The 17,765-nt window shown below is 43.8% G+C and overlaps 1 protein-coding gene across 2 annotated transcripts; it reads left to right on the plus strand.

Annotated features, from left to right (window-relative positions):
- The first annotated feature begins 819 nt into the window (after positions 1 to 819).
- postnb (periostin, osteoblast specific factor b) lies at positions 820 to 17,765 on the plus strand. Of its 2 annotated transcripts, none has more exons than XM_084467142.1 (21): positions 820 to 953; positions 1,800 to 1,898; positions 5,647 to 5,711; positions 6,086 to 6,243; positions 6,342 to 6,506; positions 6,755 to 6,901; positions 7,281 to 7,422; positions 9,381 to 9,593; positions 10,011 to 10,145; positions 11,642 to 11,790; positions 12,187 to 12,323; positions 12,577 to 12,707; positions 13,302 to 13,432; positions 13,894 to 13,996; positions 14,126 to 14,193; positions 14,743 to 14,788; positions 15,012 to 15,038; positions 15,253 to 15,435; positions 16,231 to 16,278; positions 16,706 to 16,744; positions 16,861 to 17,765. In XM_084467142.1, exons 1-21 carry the CDS (start codon positions 832 to 834, stop codon positions 16,899 to 16,901), a joined length of 2,349 nt encoding a protein of 782 aa, XP_084323268.1. In that variant the 5' UTR covers positions 820 to 831; the 3' UTR covers positions 16,902 to 17,765. The 2 variants fall into 2 exon arrangements, with proteins under 2 accessions (XP_084323268.1, XP_084323269.1); XM_084467143.1 differs by having other exon boundaries at positions 16,234 to 16,278.

Below are 17,765 nucleotides of genomic sequence, written 5' to 3' on the forward strand. Positions count from 1 at the left end.
TTAACTTGAACCATATTTTTAAATGTGCAGTGAATATTGACAGAGAAACACAGGGATATTGAGAGAGGTTAAATTATTGAGTATGTGTGTGACTTTGTCAGTATGTTTTTAATAAAATGTAAAAACAGAAGTACTCAAAGACACATTTTAAACAACCTATCCCACCACAGTACTTGATGCAGTATTTATGCAGTAGAAGACTTCTCTCCATTTTGCCACTAGATGGGGTAAAAGGTACTCTGACGATAGGTCAAATTAACGTTGGCTGGCAATGACATTGACATTTATCTATAGTCTCTAAAGTTTAGACAATAGAGTCCAGAATGTACTCAAATTGCTAAGTAGGTATATATATTAATCATTAGATTAGTTATTATTAATTATGACTAATGACTACTTACTATTATTGTCATACAGTGTGTAGTACGTAAATAAAAATAAAATATACTGGTATAAGCAGTAGAAGCTACAACGTATATGGGTCTACACACAGTTCTACATTGATGGATATGTTGTTATTTTTTCTATATTACACACAGCAATATAATATATCACCATACCACCAAGTTAGTTCAAAAACACTACCAAACACCTGTAGAAGAAAGGTTGCCAGGTAAAAAGAGAGGGAAACACCCACCATGAGACATTAAGGGCCCTGCCCTCCACAGGTGGAGGACTTGGGGGTTGGAGGAGCAGCGATAGCTCTGGGTGGTCCTGGATGTTTCCATCCTCCTCGGGAGTGCCTGCGCGAGCGAGCAGCGGTATATAAGGTCTCTCTCCGACAGCCCTGCTCCCAGAGCTCTGCTTGTTTGGAGAGACTCGATAGCAGAGATGAACGTGCTCTTGGCCGTAGCCTTCACAGCCCTGGTGGTGCTGTCCACCCTGCAGTGCTCCGACGCCTCCGCCTACGACAAGATAGTGTACCACAGCCGTGTGCGGGCCAGGCTACAGGGGTGAGTCTGTGTTCATCCATTGTTATCCGTACAGCTGATGCAGGGTTTTGTACATTCATCTATTTATTGTATTGATCGTATTTGAGTGTGAAGTTTGGTTTATAGTTAATATTTCATTATTATTTCTGATTTCTTATTTAGTTAATATGTGTATTTCATTGTTATTTCCAAACGTGGGATTAATTAAACTACTAATTCAGTTTTCCTTATTTTATCTTAGTCCTTACTCCTTCAATGGTTTGGGGATGTGCTGATTGGGAATTAGGATTAGAGGGGGATCATTAAATACTGCAATTAATGAATAGTGATCATGTGAGAATGATTCAAGGGTTAATTAAGGGTTAATTGACAAGGGAGTGGATTATTCATTGGAATATAAAATGTTACTGTTTCTAAATAAGGAGACGAATAGAGATCAATGATTTGTAAATCATATTGCTTAATGCCGGTGAGAGAGTAAGACTTGAGATATTCCCCTGGAGCTGACCATGAAGCTGAAGCTGGTCATCATTCATTCATGATCACACACAACTCACTCAGCCAGGATGTGGTCAAGCTATTGCATGTTAAGACAATCTACTTTCTAAGCCTGCAGGGGTTTGAGTTAGCAACAACATTCCTTATAAAAGATTTAGTGTCAGAAACCCAGGGTAGAACAAACACACCCGCACTAACTGGCACACACACACACACGCACACACGCACACACAACCATAAACAGCACAAACACACACACACACACGCACACACACACACACACACCTTTAACCCTAATGGGTTGAAAACCTTTCTGAAGACCCGTTCTAACTCGTTCCCTGTGATCTCTCCATCACTCGCCCTCTCCAGGCCCAACACGTGCGCTCTGCAGCAGGTCGAGGGCACCAAGAAGAAGTACTTCAGTACCTGTCGTAACTGGTACCGCGGGACCATCTGCGGCAAGAAGGCGTAAGTATTACCTGATGTCTCTAGCAGACCCTGGGATCACAGCCCTGCACAGCCTGGAGCCCAGCCTAGAAGTACTTCCACCTAAACCACGGACACATTCTCCTTTCTTTAATGTTTTCTTTAAATGATAAACACTAAGACACTAGATGCTCCTGTTTACTTAATTTTTTCCTTACCTTATCTTGTATTTATAACTTGTCGTTCTGTCTGAGCTGCTGTTGTTTTTTTAATTTTGACAGTGTTTTTGGTCATGGAATCTTGGGTATTCTCCATAGAGACTGACATCTGTTATCTGCTTAGAATGAAATGGAAGAGCATATTTTCATGGCTTTTCCATCCACCTATTCCTAGGAACATCTCCTCCTAGCGACCGTTCATCACACAATCACACATCTGTAGAAAACCCACACGGGCCCTTGACGGAAATCCTGAGGTTGTAGAAAAGTTAGTAGTAAATACATATCCACAATGGAAAAAGTCTGTCCATTGTCAGGTCTGATCCAGATTTAGATCTCAGACTTCTTTATTGATCCAGGGGGAGATTATTGAATCTTGAGAGTAGGCAAGCTGTAGATTGTCTATAAGATATAATCACAAACGAAACTGATGTCAGTTTTAAACACAGATGAAAAAACACTTGGAGGACCAACTCCCTTAGCTTACTGGTGTTTCCATGGTGGACTTCATCCAGAACCGGTTTTCCAGTGGCTCTCTTTCTCTCTCCCCTTCCTCCTCTGCTTTGATTCCCTGTCTGCAGTGAAGAGACTGAACCAGGAGCTTTCCAGATGAAAATGTATTGGTTTACCTTAATTCACGTGGTAAACATCATACTAATGTAACCCAATCTTAAAACAAATAACAATGTTATGTTTAGTCTGACACCAATCTCCCACGAGGAAAAAGTGAGGAAAAAGACACACAGCAGAGCAACACACATGGCTTACACATGCTGCGCATGCAGCGTATTGTGTCATGAGTGTTGCGTTTTGCCACAAGGTAATCCCCGGCTGCTGTCTTTAATCATAAAAAACTGAGGACTACAGTAACACACACACACACACACACACACACACACACACACACACGCTGCAGAGTAGTGAGGCAATCTAGGACTACAGTAACACACACACACACGCACGCTTCAGAGTAGTGAGGAGAGCTAGGACTACAGTAACACACACACACACACACACACACACACACACACACACACACACACACACACACACACACACACACATATACATACATACACCCACAGACACAAGCTTCAGAGGAGTATAGGGATCAAGGCACACACTCTCACACACACACACACACACACACACACACACACACACACACACACACACACACACACACACACACACACACTGACTAAGTCATGGTTTCCAGTGCTGTGGCCAGGAGTGTGGTTCTCTTCTGATGCAGACACAGTTCTGCTGACAGTCTCGATTGGGCTCTAGTGTCTGTGTGTATGTGATCTCAACCCCCCCCCCCCTCCCCCCTCTCAACCTCCGGATTTCTACTCCAAAGAGTGTTTCAAAAATAAGGAAAGACAGGCAATAAAAAAGAGGCTTTGCTCCGACACACACACAGATGGACAGACAGATCAACAGATAGATAAACAGACAGCCTTTACGACCTGAACAGTCAGAGAATTAAGCTATGGACGAGGTACACAAGTGATGTTCCTCTCTGCCTGCTCTATCTGTCTCTTCTCTCTTTCTGTCTCTCTCTATCCGTCTTTATCTCTGTCCCTTTCTCTTGTCTCTCTGTTGTCTCCTTCTCTCTGACTCTCTCTATCTAAGGCTGTCTCTCTCTCTCCCTCTGTCCCTCTCTTTCTCTCTCTATCATTGGCTCTCTCTATCTCCCTTACTGTCTCTATCTCTGTCTCGCTGTCTCTGCACTATCCCTCTCTTTGCCCTGTCTCTCCGTCGCTCTCTATCCGTCTCTCTCTCTCTCTCTCTCTCTCTCTCTCTCTCTCTCTCTCTCTCTCTCTCTCTCTCTCTCTCTCTCTCTCTGATGTCAATGCATCAGCAACGAGTCTCGACCTGAAGCCCTTCTCTCTCTCTCTCCTCCATGGCTGTGTTCCATTATCTAACGAGGCGCTCCACATTGCCCTCCCAAGGGAAAGACACACCGTTCTAAATCGGCTCTACGGCTTCATTACATCAGCCTAAAGCCTACATGTGGGTTCACATGAACGTATGGGGTTCCCGAGAATTCAAACTTTTACGGCATCTAGGTCGGTTGGGATATGAAAGGTGACGTGTATGCATTGCTTTTACTGTGTCATGAATATGATGGATGCCCTTATAACCAACCACATGCCGTTGTTATAATGGCCGATACAGTAATTATAGTCAGAACGCGATCCCATCGACAGTGGTGTATGGTGTGGCATCTGTTGTTCATTTCCAGACGCATGACAAGGTTTGGCGACGACGGATAGTTGATATAAGAGGGTGCTGCTCTCCTCTGATCCAGAGCGCCTCATAAATCAACCCAAGCTTTTTCTATAAAACCAAACCATCTTGTAAACCAAACCAAGGCCCTCGGATTGGGGGGCCTAAGGTTTACAACTGTGTTGTAATCAGCAGTAGGCTTTCCATTATGTTTCTCTTTCATTGCTCTCTTTTGCGTAAATTATCTTTTAATGAGTTTACTAACCTCTCATTGGGATTCCTGCCCTCCTCACTCATCTTCAGTCCGTCTAGTTGTGAGAAACTTTGTGAAAACAAAGACCTCCCCACAAAAAAAAATTGACTCTTACATCTAACCTACTGCACCTTTAATTCTAAATATAATGAGAAAAGTTCACTTTCTGCCATAAAGATTTCAAGACAACAAAGGGTTGGTTCTGAAAGAGTATATCAATTGTATTGGAGCCTGTATTGAATTAACTCATCTCAGTTCCAAGTTTCCCCTTATGGAGTTGTTTACCGTTAATTATAGCTTTCAAGTCACACAGTATTGTTTGGCTAAGTTTCTCTACAAACATATTAATATTTAATCTTTAATGGCTGGGATGAAAGTTTGGTCCATGCAGTTACTTCAAATCACAGCTGTCTACAACCTTTTTTATGGCTGGTCGTTGACCCACAGCCTGTAAAGACGGTTCATAAACAGCTGCTGGCTGGTTTGTTTATTAATCCAACCAAATCATTCATACTTTAATCACACTGTACCGTTTCTAAATCGAATGATGTCCTTGAGGTAAACCGCACGTGCTCTGAGGCGCCTTGTTTAGGGTCCCGTCTGAGGAGCCAGATTAGTGTGTGTGTGTAGCGAGGGCCCCTGGTCTAGAGCCATCTGGCCCTGGCTGCCAAGTTTGTTGGACCACACGGCCCTGGCAGATCAGAGAAGTAAATGGCGTTCTCAACTGCCTGATTGTTTTTATTCGCTGGTTCATTTACCGATATAAGGTCAATGTCATAGATGCATCCACCAAATGCAAGACACAGCTTCAGAGATAAAACCAATGTCTGAGAGTCTGACGCATCAGTTTGCCGTGTATTCTGAAAACAGAAAACAAATGAGCCACCGAATAGGCGGAGGCTGTGTTAGGGGGGGGGGGTCACCGCGGGGAAGACCCTCACGCATTGTAGCATTGAAGCAGCGGTCGTCGCATGGCAGTCGCACTTTTGGACGTCCTCGTACGGACGGATGCGTGCGGGGGAAGGACGCGGAGGATGGCGGCAGTGTGGCAGCGTTTGATGACGTCTGTGTGTTCCGTGCCTGGCAGGACCGTGCTCTATGAATGCTGCCCTGGATACATGAAGATGGATGGGCTGCGCGGCTGCCCGGCAGGTACGACTCCTCTGTCACAACCACGGGTGGAACAGCACATGGGTGGCAGGATAGACGAGGGGTTAAGGCGTTAGACTCCCGAGGGAAATGTTCAGGGTTCCATCCCCAATAGCCCACCTGTAGGCTTCCTTGAGCAAGATGCCTCTAATGAATGACATGGATCTCGATTCACTGTAAGTCGTTTTGGATAAAAGCTAAATGGCTAAATCGTTAAACAGTTAATCTCCCATCACCTTAGGAAGCTTTCAGACCTTTACAAGTAGGACAAGGGCATTGGGAATTTAACCCGGAACACTATCCTGTTCCCATCCACTTACGGTAGTTATTCGCTTTATTGGTTTTGGTGGTTTCTCATCCGCTTGTCTCTTTCCTAGTGGCTCCCATTGACAACGTGTACGGCACCCTGGGCGTGATCAAAGCCTCCTCCACCCAGAGTTACTCCGACAGCGCCAAGCTCCGGGAGGAGATCGAGGGCGCCGGCTCCTACACCTTCTTCGCTCCCAGCAACGACGCCTGGGATGCCCTGGACGAGGTAACGCTGGTCCAGGAAGGAAAAAAAAAACACGCCAAATAACGGCAACCCATTCTTTGGTCTAGGAACCAACCCGCCTTCTCTCTGCTCCAATGCAGGAGATGAAGAGTGCCCTGGTCAGCAACGTGAACATCGAGCTGTACAACGCCCTCCGCTACCACATGGCCAACAAGCGCTTCCTGACCAAGGACCTGAAGAACGGCATGGTGGTCACCTCCATGTACAACGACCTGGGCCTTTACATCAACCACTACTCCAACGGGGTCAGTCTGCGCACAGTCCTGGGGACACAGGGCCAGGACCAACAGCGGGGTTTGATGTGTCAATCTAGGGTCGAACTAGAGGCGACGAGAACAATGCAGTAGACATTAAGCTACGATAAGAACAATTCTCTGACGCAACAAGCAGAGACTCGAACCTGCAGCGTTGGAAGACAAACACTCACAAAGGTGTACACAAAGGTGTGCAGTTAAAGGCTACCTGGCACCAAACTGTGGTGTTCTCCATGCAGGTGGTGACGGTGAACTGCGCCCGGATCATCCATGGTAACCAGGTGGCGACCAACGGCGTGGTGCACGTGGTGGACCGCGTGGTCAGCTCCGTGGGGAACACCATCGCAGATGTCCTGGACGTGGACGACGACCTCACAACGCTCTCCGTGCGTATATATACGAGCCAGCAGCTTCATGGTCTGGACGAGGCATAGTCTGGAGTCTCTCCTTCTGGCTATCTACAGCTTCTTCCCTAATGTATTTTCTTCACCATGTTTCTCCTCTGTTCTTCACTCCTCCTTTCTTTCTGTCTCTTCTCTTCTCCTTGTCCTTGTTGTCTCTTACTCCACTTTTTTTTTTTCTTAGTTTTCCAAAAAATCATTTTCCCTGACCTCTCTTCTCTTCCCCTCTATACTTTCCCCATCTCGTCTATTTGCTCCTCACCCCATGTCCATTCTGAAGTGTATAATTATCGTCATCATTGCACTAATGTCAGTGTATCATTATAATTCTTGGATTATGTCTGCCCTATTCCTCTGCTTGCAGAACATGGCTCGGGACGCTGGTCTGATGGAGAAACTTGGAGAGCCCGGCCAGTACACGATCTTCGCTCCTACCAATGAAGCCTTCGATAAACTGGGAAGCGACGTCCTGGAGAGGATCATGGGCGACAAGGATGTCCTAAAAGGTAAAAGAAAAGGAGAAGGACATCAATCCCATCTTACCCTTTATGGTGTGACAAGTAAATCCCTGAAGTTTAAAATAGAAAAGAAAGGACTACAAACCTCATCTTCCTCGATATGGAATACATCTAATTTGTTCAGTGGAACAGTGCTAAGCATGCAAGATTCCAGGGGTAAAATGACTTGTGTGAACAATGGTAAGTTTGGTACTGCTCAACCATTGGTCAGAGCTTTGTTGCACAAACGCAGGGAGAGACTGAGGTGTAATCAAATAGAATTACACTTTTATGACCAAGTTTAACAGAACTACCTGCTTGCTGAGTTTAGTTTTTGTTTCAGGACAGTGAAGGCTAAGTTGCGGCTCTTTGAGAGGCTTATAGTAACCTGGAGACCATCCTGATCAAGTGACTTCAAAAATGTATTTTGCACCAAGAAAAACTCTGCTAGTGCTCTTTTTATTGTTTAATAGTTGTTCTTGAGTCTATTTCGGTCATTGCTCATTGCTTCATTCCATTACAGTTTTGCCAGTGGCGGCCTGTATTTTACATTATGAACTATGACGCGGCCCATGATTGGCCCCGATTACATTGTAATTCCAGGAATTCTATGGGGGCAGCTAGAGGTCCAGAGTGATCTGTGTAGCGAAACAGTATGTGAGGTCACATAAACAGGAGGGTCTCCAGGCTAAGCATATGGGCAATGTGCATGCAGTAGGGATTCACTTGGAATAGGCTGGATGTCCGGGAACAGCCCTTTGGCCTTGTCTTTTATTGCTGGTCAACAATAAAGGCTGTTTTGTCATGTGCGGCTTTTCCGAACAGATGAGACCATAAAGGATCATAATAATCACAGATGAGGAATCCGCAGACAGCTGCCGATCTGTCCGTGTCCAAGCTCGATAAGAATATAATATGAAGGGAGATCATCTCTAATCTTGTGTGAAATTTACACTGGAAAGTTACAGCAGGCAGGCAAATTATATGACACTTACATCATTCCGTCTTAGCTCTATGAATGATTAAACCATAATAACTCATAATGTAACATGGAGTTATCACATTACAAATGCTTGAAATAAAAAATACAACGTCTGCATATTATAATATTTAAATATATATAAAATAAGTTCATCCCAGATAAGTAAATTAGGGTGTCACAGCATAAAGGCAGTAGGCCTATTAGGTCTTAAAATAAGTACATGCTAAATTCTCTAAAAGCCAAAAAAAATATATCAATATATTGTAGGAATGTAGGAGAATAGAGTTCAGGTATTCAGATTTATTTCATGTATTTCAGATGACGTCAATGGTAGGAGACATTCTGAACGTTCTGTAGAGGAAGCTGGTCTTACTGGCAGCAGCTCTGTATCATATCAATAAATCAGCCCATTCCCCATAGAGAACATCAGTGACTAAATCCCAAGACCACTTTTTGCTCAAAGGCCCTCTGGACCCAAAGGTTCCCAGGGTAGCTGGAGCCATTTGTTCCACTGTCCTCAGATGCACCTCAGATGTCTGTTCATTAAACGGCAGTTAGTTCAGTTTGAAGCCAGCTGTAAGTAGAAAGAATTCAACTGTTCATATAGAACATGCTTCATGATATTTTGTCTTGATTCAGTTATTTTTAACTTGAAACAATAAGACACTGATTGCAGATTGGTCGAGTTCCCCCACCAGTCTCTTGCTCAACTAAATAACATTGCAGAGACAAGCGATCCCTAAACTAGGCACGGCCATTCTGCATTTTACAATCGGTACCCAAAGGTTAGGCTGGTAGTATTAAACTATCTATCATACATCTTGGTGGACACTTAACACTATGTCACCATAGGCAACATTTGAAGTGGCTTGTGAGCCATGTCACACCTGGTAGTGAAATAGGAGTCCTTTAAAACCCAGTAGAGTATGGAGGGGATGACGATGAAGGGTGTGTTTCTTAACGTTCTCCCACTCTTCCACTGCAGCGCTGCTGAACTTCCACCTCCTCAACTCGGTCCAGTGCTCCGAGGGCATCATGCTGGGCACCTCCTACGAGACCTTGGAGGGCAACAGCATCGAGGTCGGCTGTGACGGCGACAGCCTCACGGTCAACGGTATCAAGATGGTGATGAAGAAGGACATCGTCACCACCAACGGGGTCATCCACCTCATCGACCAGGTCCTCATGCCCGACTCAGGTTAGAAACATTGCATGCAAGGTTTGGACGAAAGGTCTGGGAAGAGTTTCATGTGGATTTGTTGTGCTGGGTTTTATAGATCTTACAATATGTTTTTTATTATGTGAGTAGAGTATGTGAGAGTATGTGTATTTCATGTACAGTATATGTCTGGATTTGATTGTTGAGTGTCTGGACTTGATATTCCTTTGTAGTTTGATACATTTTGATGTTTAACATCGGAATTTGAGATCTAGATAGTGTGTTTAGTGTCCGGGTTCCATGGTGTATATCTGAATTTATTTAATGTCGAGACTAGTTGATTCATGTCTACATTGAATTGTTTGCCTCTATCACTGTTGTATTGATTCAGTGTTTAATGTTTAATATATCAGTGTTGAATGGTTGGGTGTTTAATGGTTTGGTTTTTCCTCTCAGCTAAGCAGGTGATGGAGCTGTTGGGATCATCCCAGTCCACCTTTGGGGACCTGGTGGGAGAGCTGGGTCTGTCTGAAGCCATGACAGCAGAGTCTGAGTACACCTTGTTGGCTCCGTTCAACGCTGCCTTCACTGGTGTGTTCTACACCCTTCACTACCTGTAGATAATGAGTCACCAACACCACCTCTATCCCCATCATCAACATTCAATTCAAATTCAAATTCAAAAAAACGTTATTTGTCCCCAAGGGGCAATTGAAGACAGACACGTAAAGCAGCAGCATTTACACAGGACAAGCTTAGGTGCAACATAAGCCAAGAACAAATCCCCACCGCTATCATCGCACCATCGTAACTACCACCACCACCATCAACATCAACCCCATCATCACTACCTTCACCACTATATGCACCATCATCATCACTATCACCATCTCCCCCATAATGTCCACCCCAATTATCTCCACCCCAATTATCTCCATCACTATCACCAACTCCATGACTATCATCCCCACCATCATCAACTCAAAGTCCCTTTACCATCTCCATTACCACCAGCACCACCAACATCATCCTCATCATCATCATCACCACCTCGACAATCACTATTATCATCACCCTGTCTCTCTCTCTACTCCTCTGTACTTCTATCTCTCCCTCTATTTCCCTATCCTTCTATCCATCTATGCTTCTATCTCACTCTCTTGCTGGCTCCACATATTAGGTGCTCTTTTTCTGGAAAGCTCTGAGTCGTTTTTATGTTCGGGTATTCACTGCAAAATTCACTTAATATAAATATACATTTTGAACGTAGAAAGCGGCCTCAGTCTCCATCTCTCAAAAAACCCTCCCTAGACTTAAAGCTTGACAAGTAGCAATATAAATATACAAAGGTAAGATAGAGTAAGTCATCCGTAGAGCTGCAAGTGTATTCTCACAGTCACAAGTTGAGGTGTAAAAAGGGTGGAAGGAATGTGCGGTTTGGTGGAACATCTGTGTGTATATTACTACATGTACAGTGCTGTGAGGCAGGGTAGTCAAGAAGTATATCTCCTCCCCGCTGAGTTTTACACATCTGGCCAGTAAATCCTACCCCAGCTGCACGTCAGGTGACGCTTGTGAGATATGTTCCTCTATCACATAAACAACAGAAACCTACCATAACAGTTGTATATATATGGTATTAAAAATGTTAGAAGAAAAATTAGTTGTTGAATAAGTAGTTGTCAAATATTAATGACTATAACATCATAATAATATTGATGTTAGCAATAGTTCTAGTAGCTGCTCATAATACTATTTAGTAATTTAGTAGACACTTTTAACGGAATTGGCTTACTGTGCATTTACGATACATGACATTACAAGTCATGAAGGAGCAGCTAGGGGTTAATGCATTTTGCTAAAGGACTCAAACTCAGAACCTTTAATCTGTGAGTCAAACCCCCAACCACTAATACACTATCCTTACCTGCCCAAGTAGCCATAACATCAACATCATTACTATTGTTTTGAATACTTTTCACTTTATTTTCACTGCAAGGTTAAATCGTTGAATCGGTCTCATAATGTCGTAGCTGATTGTGTTGATGAGTTGTCTGAGTTGCGGAGATGTTGTTCTGGTCCTTCAGACGAGGTGATGTCCATTGACCAAAGCTACCTGAAGATCATGCTTGAGAACCACGTCCTGAAGAACAAGGTGCTCCTGGGACAGCTGTACAACGGCCAGCTCCTGGAGACCATCGCAGGGAAGTTCCTGAGGGTCTTTGTCTACCGCACGGTAGGTCCTTGCCATTGTCCTCTGTGTCCCCTGTGTCACCCCCCCCCCCCCCAGCCTATACTTTACTCTACATGTCCCCCAATACCCTTCATCCTTCCCTCTTCTTCAATTACCCAATAACCTACCTTCTACCCTATGACCTTAACGCTGCCTTACAATCCATGGCAGCCACACTCCTACCCTGAAGCCTACCCTACCTGTGCCCCAATACCATACCTTCTACCTACCCTACACTACCCGTCCCTTAATGCTTATCTTCCCACGTTGACTATACCATATTCTGCCCATACCTTTACCACTTTCCCCATACACCGATCTCGGTGAATAAACTGCGGCTACCCAAGCAATCTTACGATTGGAGTCTTGTTCCACCGGGACGATGGATTGTGTCCGCAGGCGGTGTGCATTGAGAACTCGTGTCTGGTGCGTGGCAGCAAGGAGGGAAGCAACGGAGCCATTCATCTGATGAGAACCTTGATGAAGCCGGCTGAGAAGAACATGTATGAGATCCTGTTGGAGGACGGAGGATACAAGTGAGTAGGCCAGTGCTGGGAATGAAAGCAGGCGGACGGGCAGGAGGGAGAGGGAGGGAAGGGGTGGACGTGGGACGTGTCGCAGCCAAAAACCACATGTCCACCCTTTCCCCCCTCCACTTGTTTCCTTTCATCTGCTCCCCAGAGAGCATGCCTCTCAGGAACACAGGAACATGTGCTGACTAGCATGACCTCATCCATCTGCGGTGGTTCTCTTCTTCTTCTTCTCCTTCTCTTGCACGCCACTCTGCAGGATCTTCCTGTCGCTGGTGGAATCCGCCGGGCTGACAGACCTTCTGAAACAGGAAGGAGACTTCACACTGTTCGCCCCCAGCGATAAGGCCTTCCGGGGCGTGAGCCAGTCAGACCTGGCCATCCTCACGGGTATGTTTCCACTTTCGAAATGCCGTTGTTGTTGTCGTTTCATTTGATGATTTGTTCGAGATTCAGTGCGTTCAGGTTCCCTTTTACCTCTTGAATTTGGCGATAGTAATAGTACTGAGAATGCATTTGATGTATGTACTGTATGTAGTGTAGAAGGATGAGCACCCACTACCATCCCTCCAACATCTCTACCAGCACCATATGTTCTCCCATACAATATAGACAATGAGAGACAAGGCCAGCCCTTCTAAGCAAGTCCACACAAAGCATCCACTGCATAGAACCATGGCAGTCATTTAAATACCTCTGCAGGGAACTTAACCAAGTATCTGTTCCTTCTTGGCATTCATAGGTGTACTAGTATGTGCTGTATCAATCAATCAAACTTCATTTATGCAGCTTAAAATTGAATACTACTTGATAAGAAGAAAGCTAAATGTAAATGGTAGGTTTTGAGGTTTTGTTGAGACATATTGACAGATTGTGGTGCCCTCTGTTCCTCTTACAGACATACCATTTCAGAGACCATGTACCATGTATGTTTCTGAAAATATAGTAAATTATTCATCAAATTAATTTCCATATGCGTTTCAGGTGACCTGAACGCCCTGAGGACCATCCTCCTCTACCACTTCAACAACGGCATCTTTATCGGCGGTGGATTGGAGGGGGGGGTGACCAACTTGCTCAAGTCTCTCCAGGGAAGCAACCTGAGAGTGGTGTTTGTAAGTAGGCTTCACACCAAGAAGTGACCTGAGGGTTCCGTTTGTCAGTATGCTTCACACCAAGAAGTGACCTGGGGGTTCTGTTTGTCAGTAGGCTTCACACCAAGAAGTGAACAGAGGGTTACGTTTGTCAGTGGGATCACACCCATTAGAATAGCTTTTTTGCCCATCTTAATGGCAAACCAGCATGCTTGCTCTTTCTCAAATATAAGGGACTACAACTTCATACACGTGTTGTGAAAACCTTGTGGTCTCAAAATCAACGCCGTTTCCGCAAAAAAGGTTTAACCAGTGAAGATCAGTTCACTTAATTCTGATCTGTGATGGATTGCTATTTTGAAATATTTTGAACTAGAAAAAGGGGGAGAGGAGAAAATTGTGCATGCCTCATACTCTTAACGCATGATCCGTCACGTCTTTTGTGCTTTGTGGCTTTTCATGTATATGATTGCCTCCCACAGGCGGACAACTCCATGCAAGTCAACACCGTTAAGGTGCCAAGGTCTGACGTCATGGCAACAAACGGGGTTGTCCATTTCATTGACAGCCTTTTGTATCCTGGAGGTAAAAAGAAAATCCCGCTAGGTCAAGGGGAAAGAGCTATAATACTGCCAAAAGACACACCTTAGCAAGAGTCGGTGTGGTCGTTTTATTGGAAATCAGTTGTAACAGGCGTCCTTGCTTGTTCTGCAGACATCCCCGTCGGGAACCAGGACCTGATGGGGCTGCTGCAGAGGATGATCAGCTACTTTCAGATCACGGTAGGAAACAAGCTCATCCTACTTAATGACAGGGCCTCCAGGTGCATAGTGGGTGGGGCCGGCTGCCACACCCTGACACACAGGTATTTTAAGGAATTTATGAGCCATCACACACAAGTTTCAGGAGGCTTTACCTCTGCTATGGAAACAACTGTCAAAGGCATAAATGTAATGGTTCACTTAAAGATTATGTGTCCTGGCAGTTTTTTTTTCCTCCTGAGGCTGCTCAACCTTTTTGCGTGTGTGTGTGTGTGTGTGTGTATGTGTGTGTCATGTGTAGCAGAGGCCGGTTCGACCGCTTGCGGGTCTCGAACCTGCCACCTCTCGAACTACAACACTACCGGCATAGAAGTTGAACGCTCTAACCACTGAGCTAAATGCCCAGGCTTCTAACTCAGCAGCTAGAAGCATTCTTAAGGCTAGGGGTGTGAGGATTTACAACGTACTACTGCCAGCTAGCCCAGGCTAGTTGACATCCGTTACACTTGCTTGTGAGAGTATAATCGAAAGGAATCTTAATTGAATGACCCCTATCTCTGTGACTGACAGTACACCCAGGGATTCAGATATCAGGAAATCCCCCTCACCTTCATGAGTAAGTATCTTACTATAACGACTTCATGGAAACATAATGTGGAACTTCTGGAATATCTTGAGTTTTTCTATTTCTATTTTTATTAAGTTTCAATGTTGTAACTATGTCAGTCTATGATTAAGTTATTATCTGTTTAACTCTCCTAAGCGGTTTTAACTAATCGGTTTTTGTTCATCTTTGTTTAACTCTCTGTTTAACTCTTTCCATCTCATCATGTCACCAGGGAAGGTCACTCGAGTCATCGAGACAAGTAAGTAAACTAAATGTATAATGTCATTTTCATGTGATTCATAGTCCGGTTAAAAGAAAAAAAATATATATATATATATATTTGAATATGAGATTAGTATCACATATGCATTATCATTTTTATTATCTTTCATAAAGAGTGAAAAGCCAAATTGTTCCATAAATGCGCAGCGATTTGTTTGTCTTCATTTTATTTATTTATTTTTCTTTGATAGACCCTGGTATCACCAAGTTCACCAGGGTGATCCAAGGAGGGTCTACGGTGATCACTGAGGTTCAGCCCTCCGTCAAGAAGGTGACCAGAGTGATCGGGGGCCAGCCGCTCGTCAAAAAGGTTACCAGGGTCATCGAAAGTGAGCCAGTCATTTCCCCACCCACCTTTACCAGAGTGATCACAGGTAAATACAACGTGTTCATTGATGGAACCATGGCTACAGACGTCTAGCCTCGTGAGACCATATTGATGTTAAAAAAATGTGTTTCGCAATAAATATCAGTTTGGCCTTGGCTGGCCAATCATTTTTTGCCCAATATAAGTGCAGTTTACAATTAAAACATTTATTTCAGACAAAACCGTACTGATTGCTCCGCAGTCTAGTGCTCTTTGTCCATTGTGAACTAAAACTCCCTCTTTTGGTCCATCCATTGGTCCATCAGCCTTTTTGGTTTGGAAAGTACGTTTCAACGGGCTTGTGGCCAGCCTGATCTTCAGCTGTAGATGAAACGTGTGTGGGAAAAAAGAAAAATGTTGTGTGAGAAATTGTAATGTGTAATGTGAGATCAGAAGGGTCACACGAGGTTAACAGACGTTGTTAGCTTGTGAAATAACACACTGCTGTTGGATTTTCCGTCTGGGATTCATAAAGATTTTTATCTTCCTATGGCCTGAGTTCAGCGTCATGAGGGAACCCTTAGATTTGGAAGGTCAGTCACAAATCTGCTGTTTGATTCTGCAGTTCGTAATGACAGCGGACAGGGTAATCTGGTGGTCATGGTGTTTGACTCCCAGCTGAAAAGTATTGGGTTCCAAACCATACTTGAGCATGAAAACCTAACCCCTACCTGCTTAATAATGTGTGTCTGAATTTTCTGTAAGTTGCTAAATGACTACAGCGTCTGCTAAATAACTGAATTCTGATATGTTATATGTAAAAGGTAAAGTTAGTTAACAGGTTTGTTCTGTTGTTTCTAAGGAGCTGACGACATGTACCCCAGCGGGGTAGCCGTCCACAATGTCCACGGTGAGATCACACACCATCCACCAAGTAGACCAGAGATGTGTCCAAAATTGTCCCTATTTGTGGTGCTGTCTGAAAAGCTATAGAGTATACAAATCTGGTGCTCTTTATAGTACACTACTTAATACAATACCAACAATACAAAAATACAATACAATACAAAACAATACCTACAATACCAACACAACAAAACGCATGTCTGCTTGTTTACACAACCAGTACACACAGATATCCATGGGCTTAATTAGCATCCAAATTCACCCTATTCCATGCCGTACTTGTTCCCTATAAAGTGTACTATATAATGTTCACTTTATAGGGATAAGTGAACGTCTTTGAAAATGGCTCAAGTAATAAAGAAGTAAAGAGTAAATAAGTAAAGAGCTGTAACGTGACCACATGAGTGACGGTAAATGTTTATATCTTCCAGGTGATCGCAGAAGGGTCTCTAATGCCCGCAGAGTCCCAGGTAAAGAAATTTTGTCTTAACTTAGACTGAACTTGTTTTCTGGAGATCTGTGGTTCCTTTATGGTTCTTCATGTTTTTCTGTGGGCCTTCTGTGGATCTTTTCTTTTTGTTGCCAGCTGGAAGGCCTAGGACCACAAAGGTGGTCCGGAACGAATGATCTGGGCCAGAGGGATGAGACCCCAGCAGAAGGTCACAATCTAGGGATGAACCCCGACAGAGAAGGCGGAGGAGAAGAAAGAAGAAGAAGAAGAAGACAGCTCTGCTCTGACATGATAAACGTCTGTGGGCATATGGAGCACAACAACAAAAAACCAAGCCACTTTGTTAGATAATTTTATGGTGCTATTTGATGTGATATATGGATGTGGGAGTGGGGGGTTGGGCAAGTGGAAGAGGCCACTCAGTTGCTGCTCAATGAAAACTTTGGCAGTATTACAGAAGAAAAGTTGGAGACGCTGTAAAACTGCTCTAAATCAACACTATTAAGAATCCTATAAAAAAATAAATTCTATTTTTAATTCAGAACCAGTGTTTTTCTGGCACTAGAGGTGAGGTCTTAAGCAGGGGAGTTTTTACTGACTGTGGATGACGTTGTCATTAATCCCTGGTAGATAAGGATTTGGCGGATCGCACTTCGTATGGTACGATGATGCTGAGCCCAGCGCCATACTCTACTTTCTCTTGTATCTCCTTCCACTTGTGTTGGATGAGCTTGTGTTTTTGTCTTGAGGTTGTAATATTTTGAGAAATCATAGTTTATTTTGGCTTTTGTTTTTTCCAACTTTTTCAATAAAGTATATTCTTGGACAAAATATGCCATAGTGATACTATAACATATTAAGAGCTTTGAAAAACATTGGTCTGTTATGACTCCTTACGATTTTTATAGTAGAGCCTAGAACGTGGTTTAATTTCATTGGTGATTCCTATCAAAATAATGAATTCTCATCTCATTACATGAACATGTATGATGATGGTTTGTGTGCTGGTTTGGTTTAATAAACGCCCTTCTTCCATCAAA

The sequence above is a fragment of the Micromesistius poutassou genome (assembly GCF_964030765.1).
Source record: "Micromesistius poutassou genome assembly, chromosome: 4".
NCBI lineage: Eukaryota > Metazoa > Chordata > Actinopteri > Gadiformes > Gadidae > Micromesistius > Micromesistius poutassou.

Coding starts and splice junctions, on each gene's coding strand:
- postnb (XM_084467142.1), top strand. CDS start 832: ATGAACGTGCTCTTGGCCGTAGCCTTCACAGCCCTGGTGGTGCTGTCC. Junction 12,708..13,301: donor AGACCTGGCCATCCTCACGG/GTATGTTTCCAC, acceptor TATGCGTTTCAG/GTGACCTGAACGCCCTGAGG. Junction 15,436..16,230: donor CTTTACCAGAGTGATCACAG/GTAAATACAACG, acceptor GTTGTTTCTAAG/GAGCTGACGACATGTACCCC.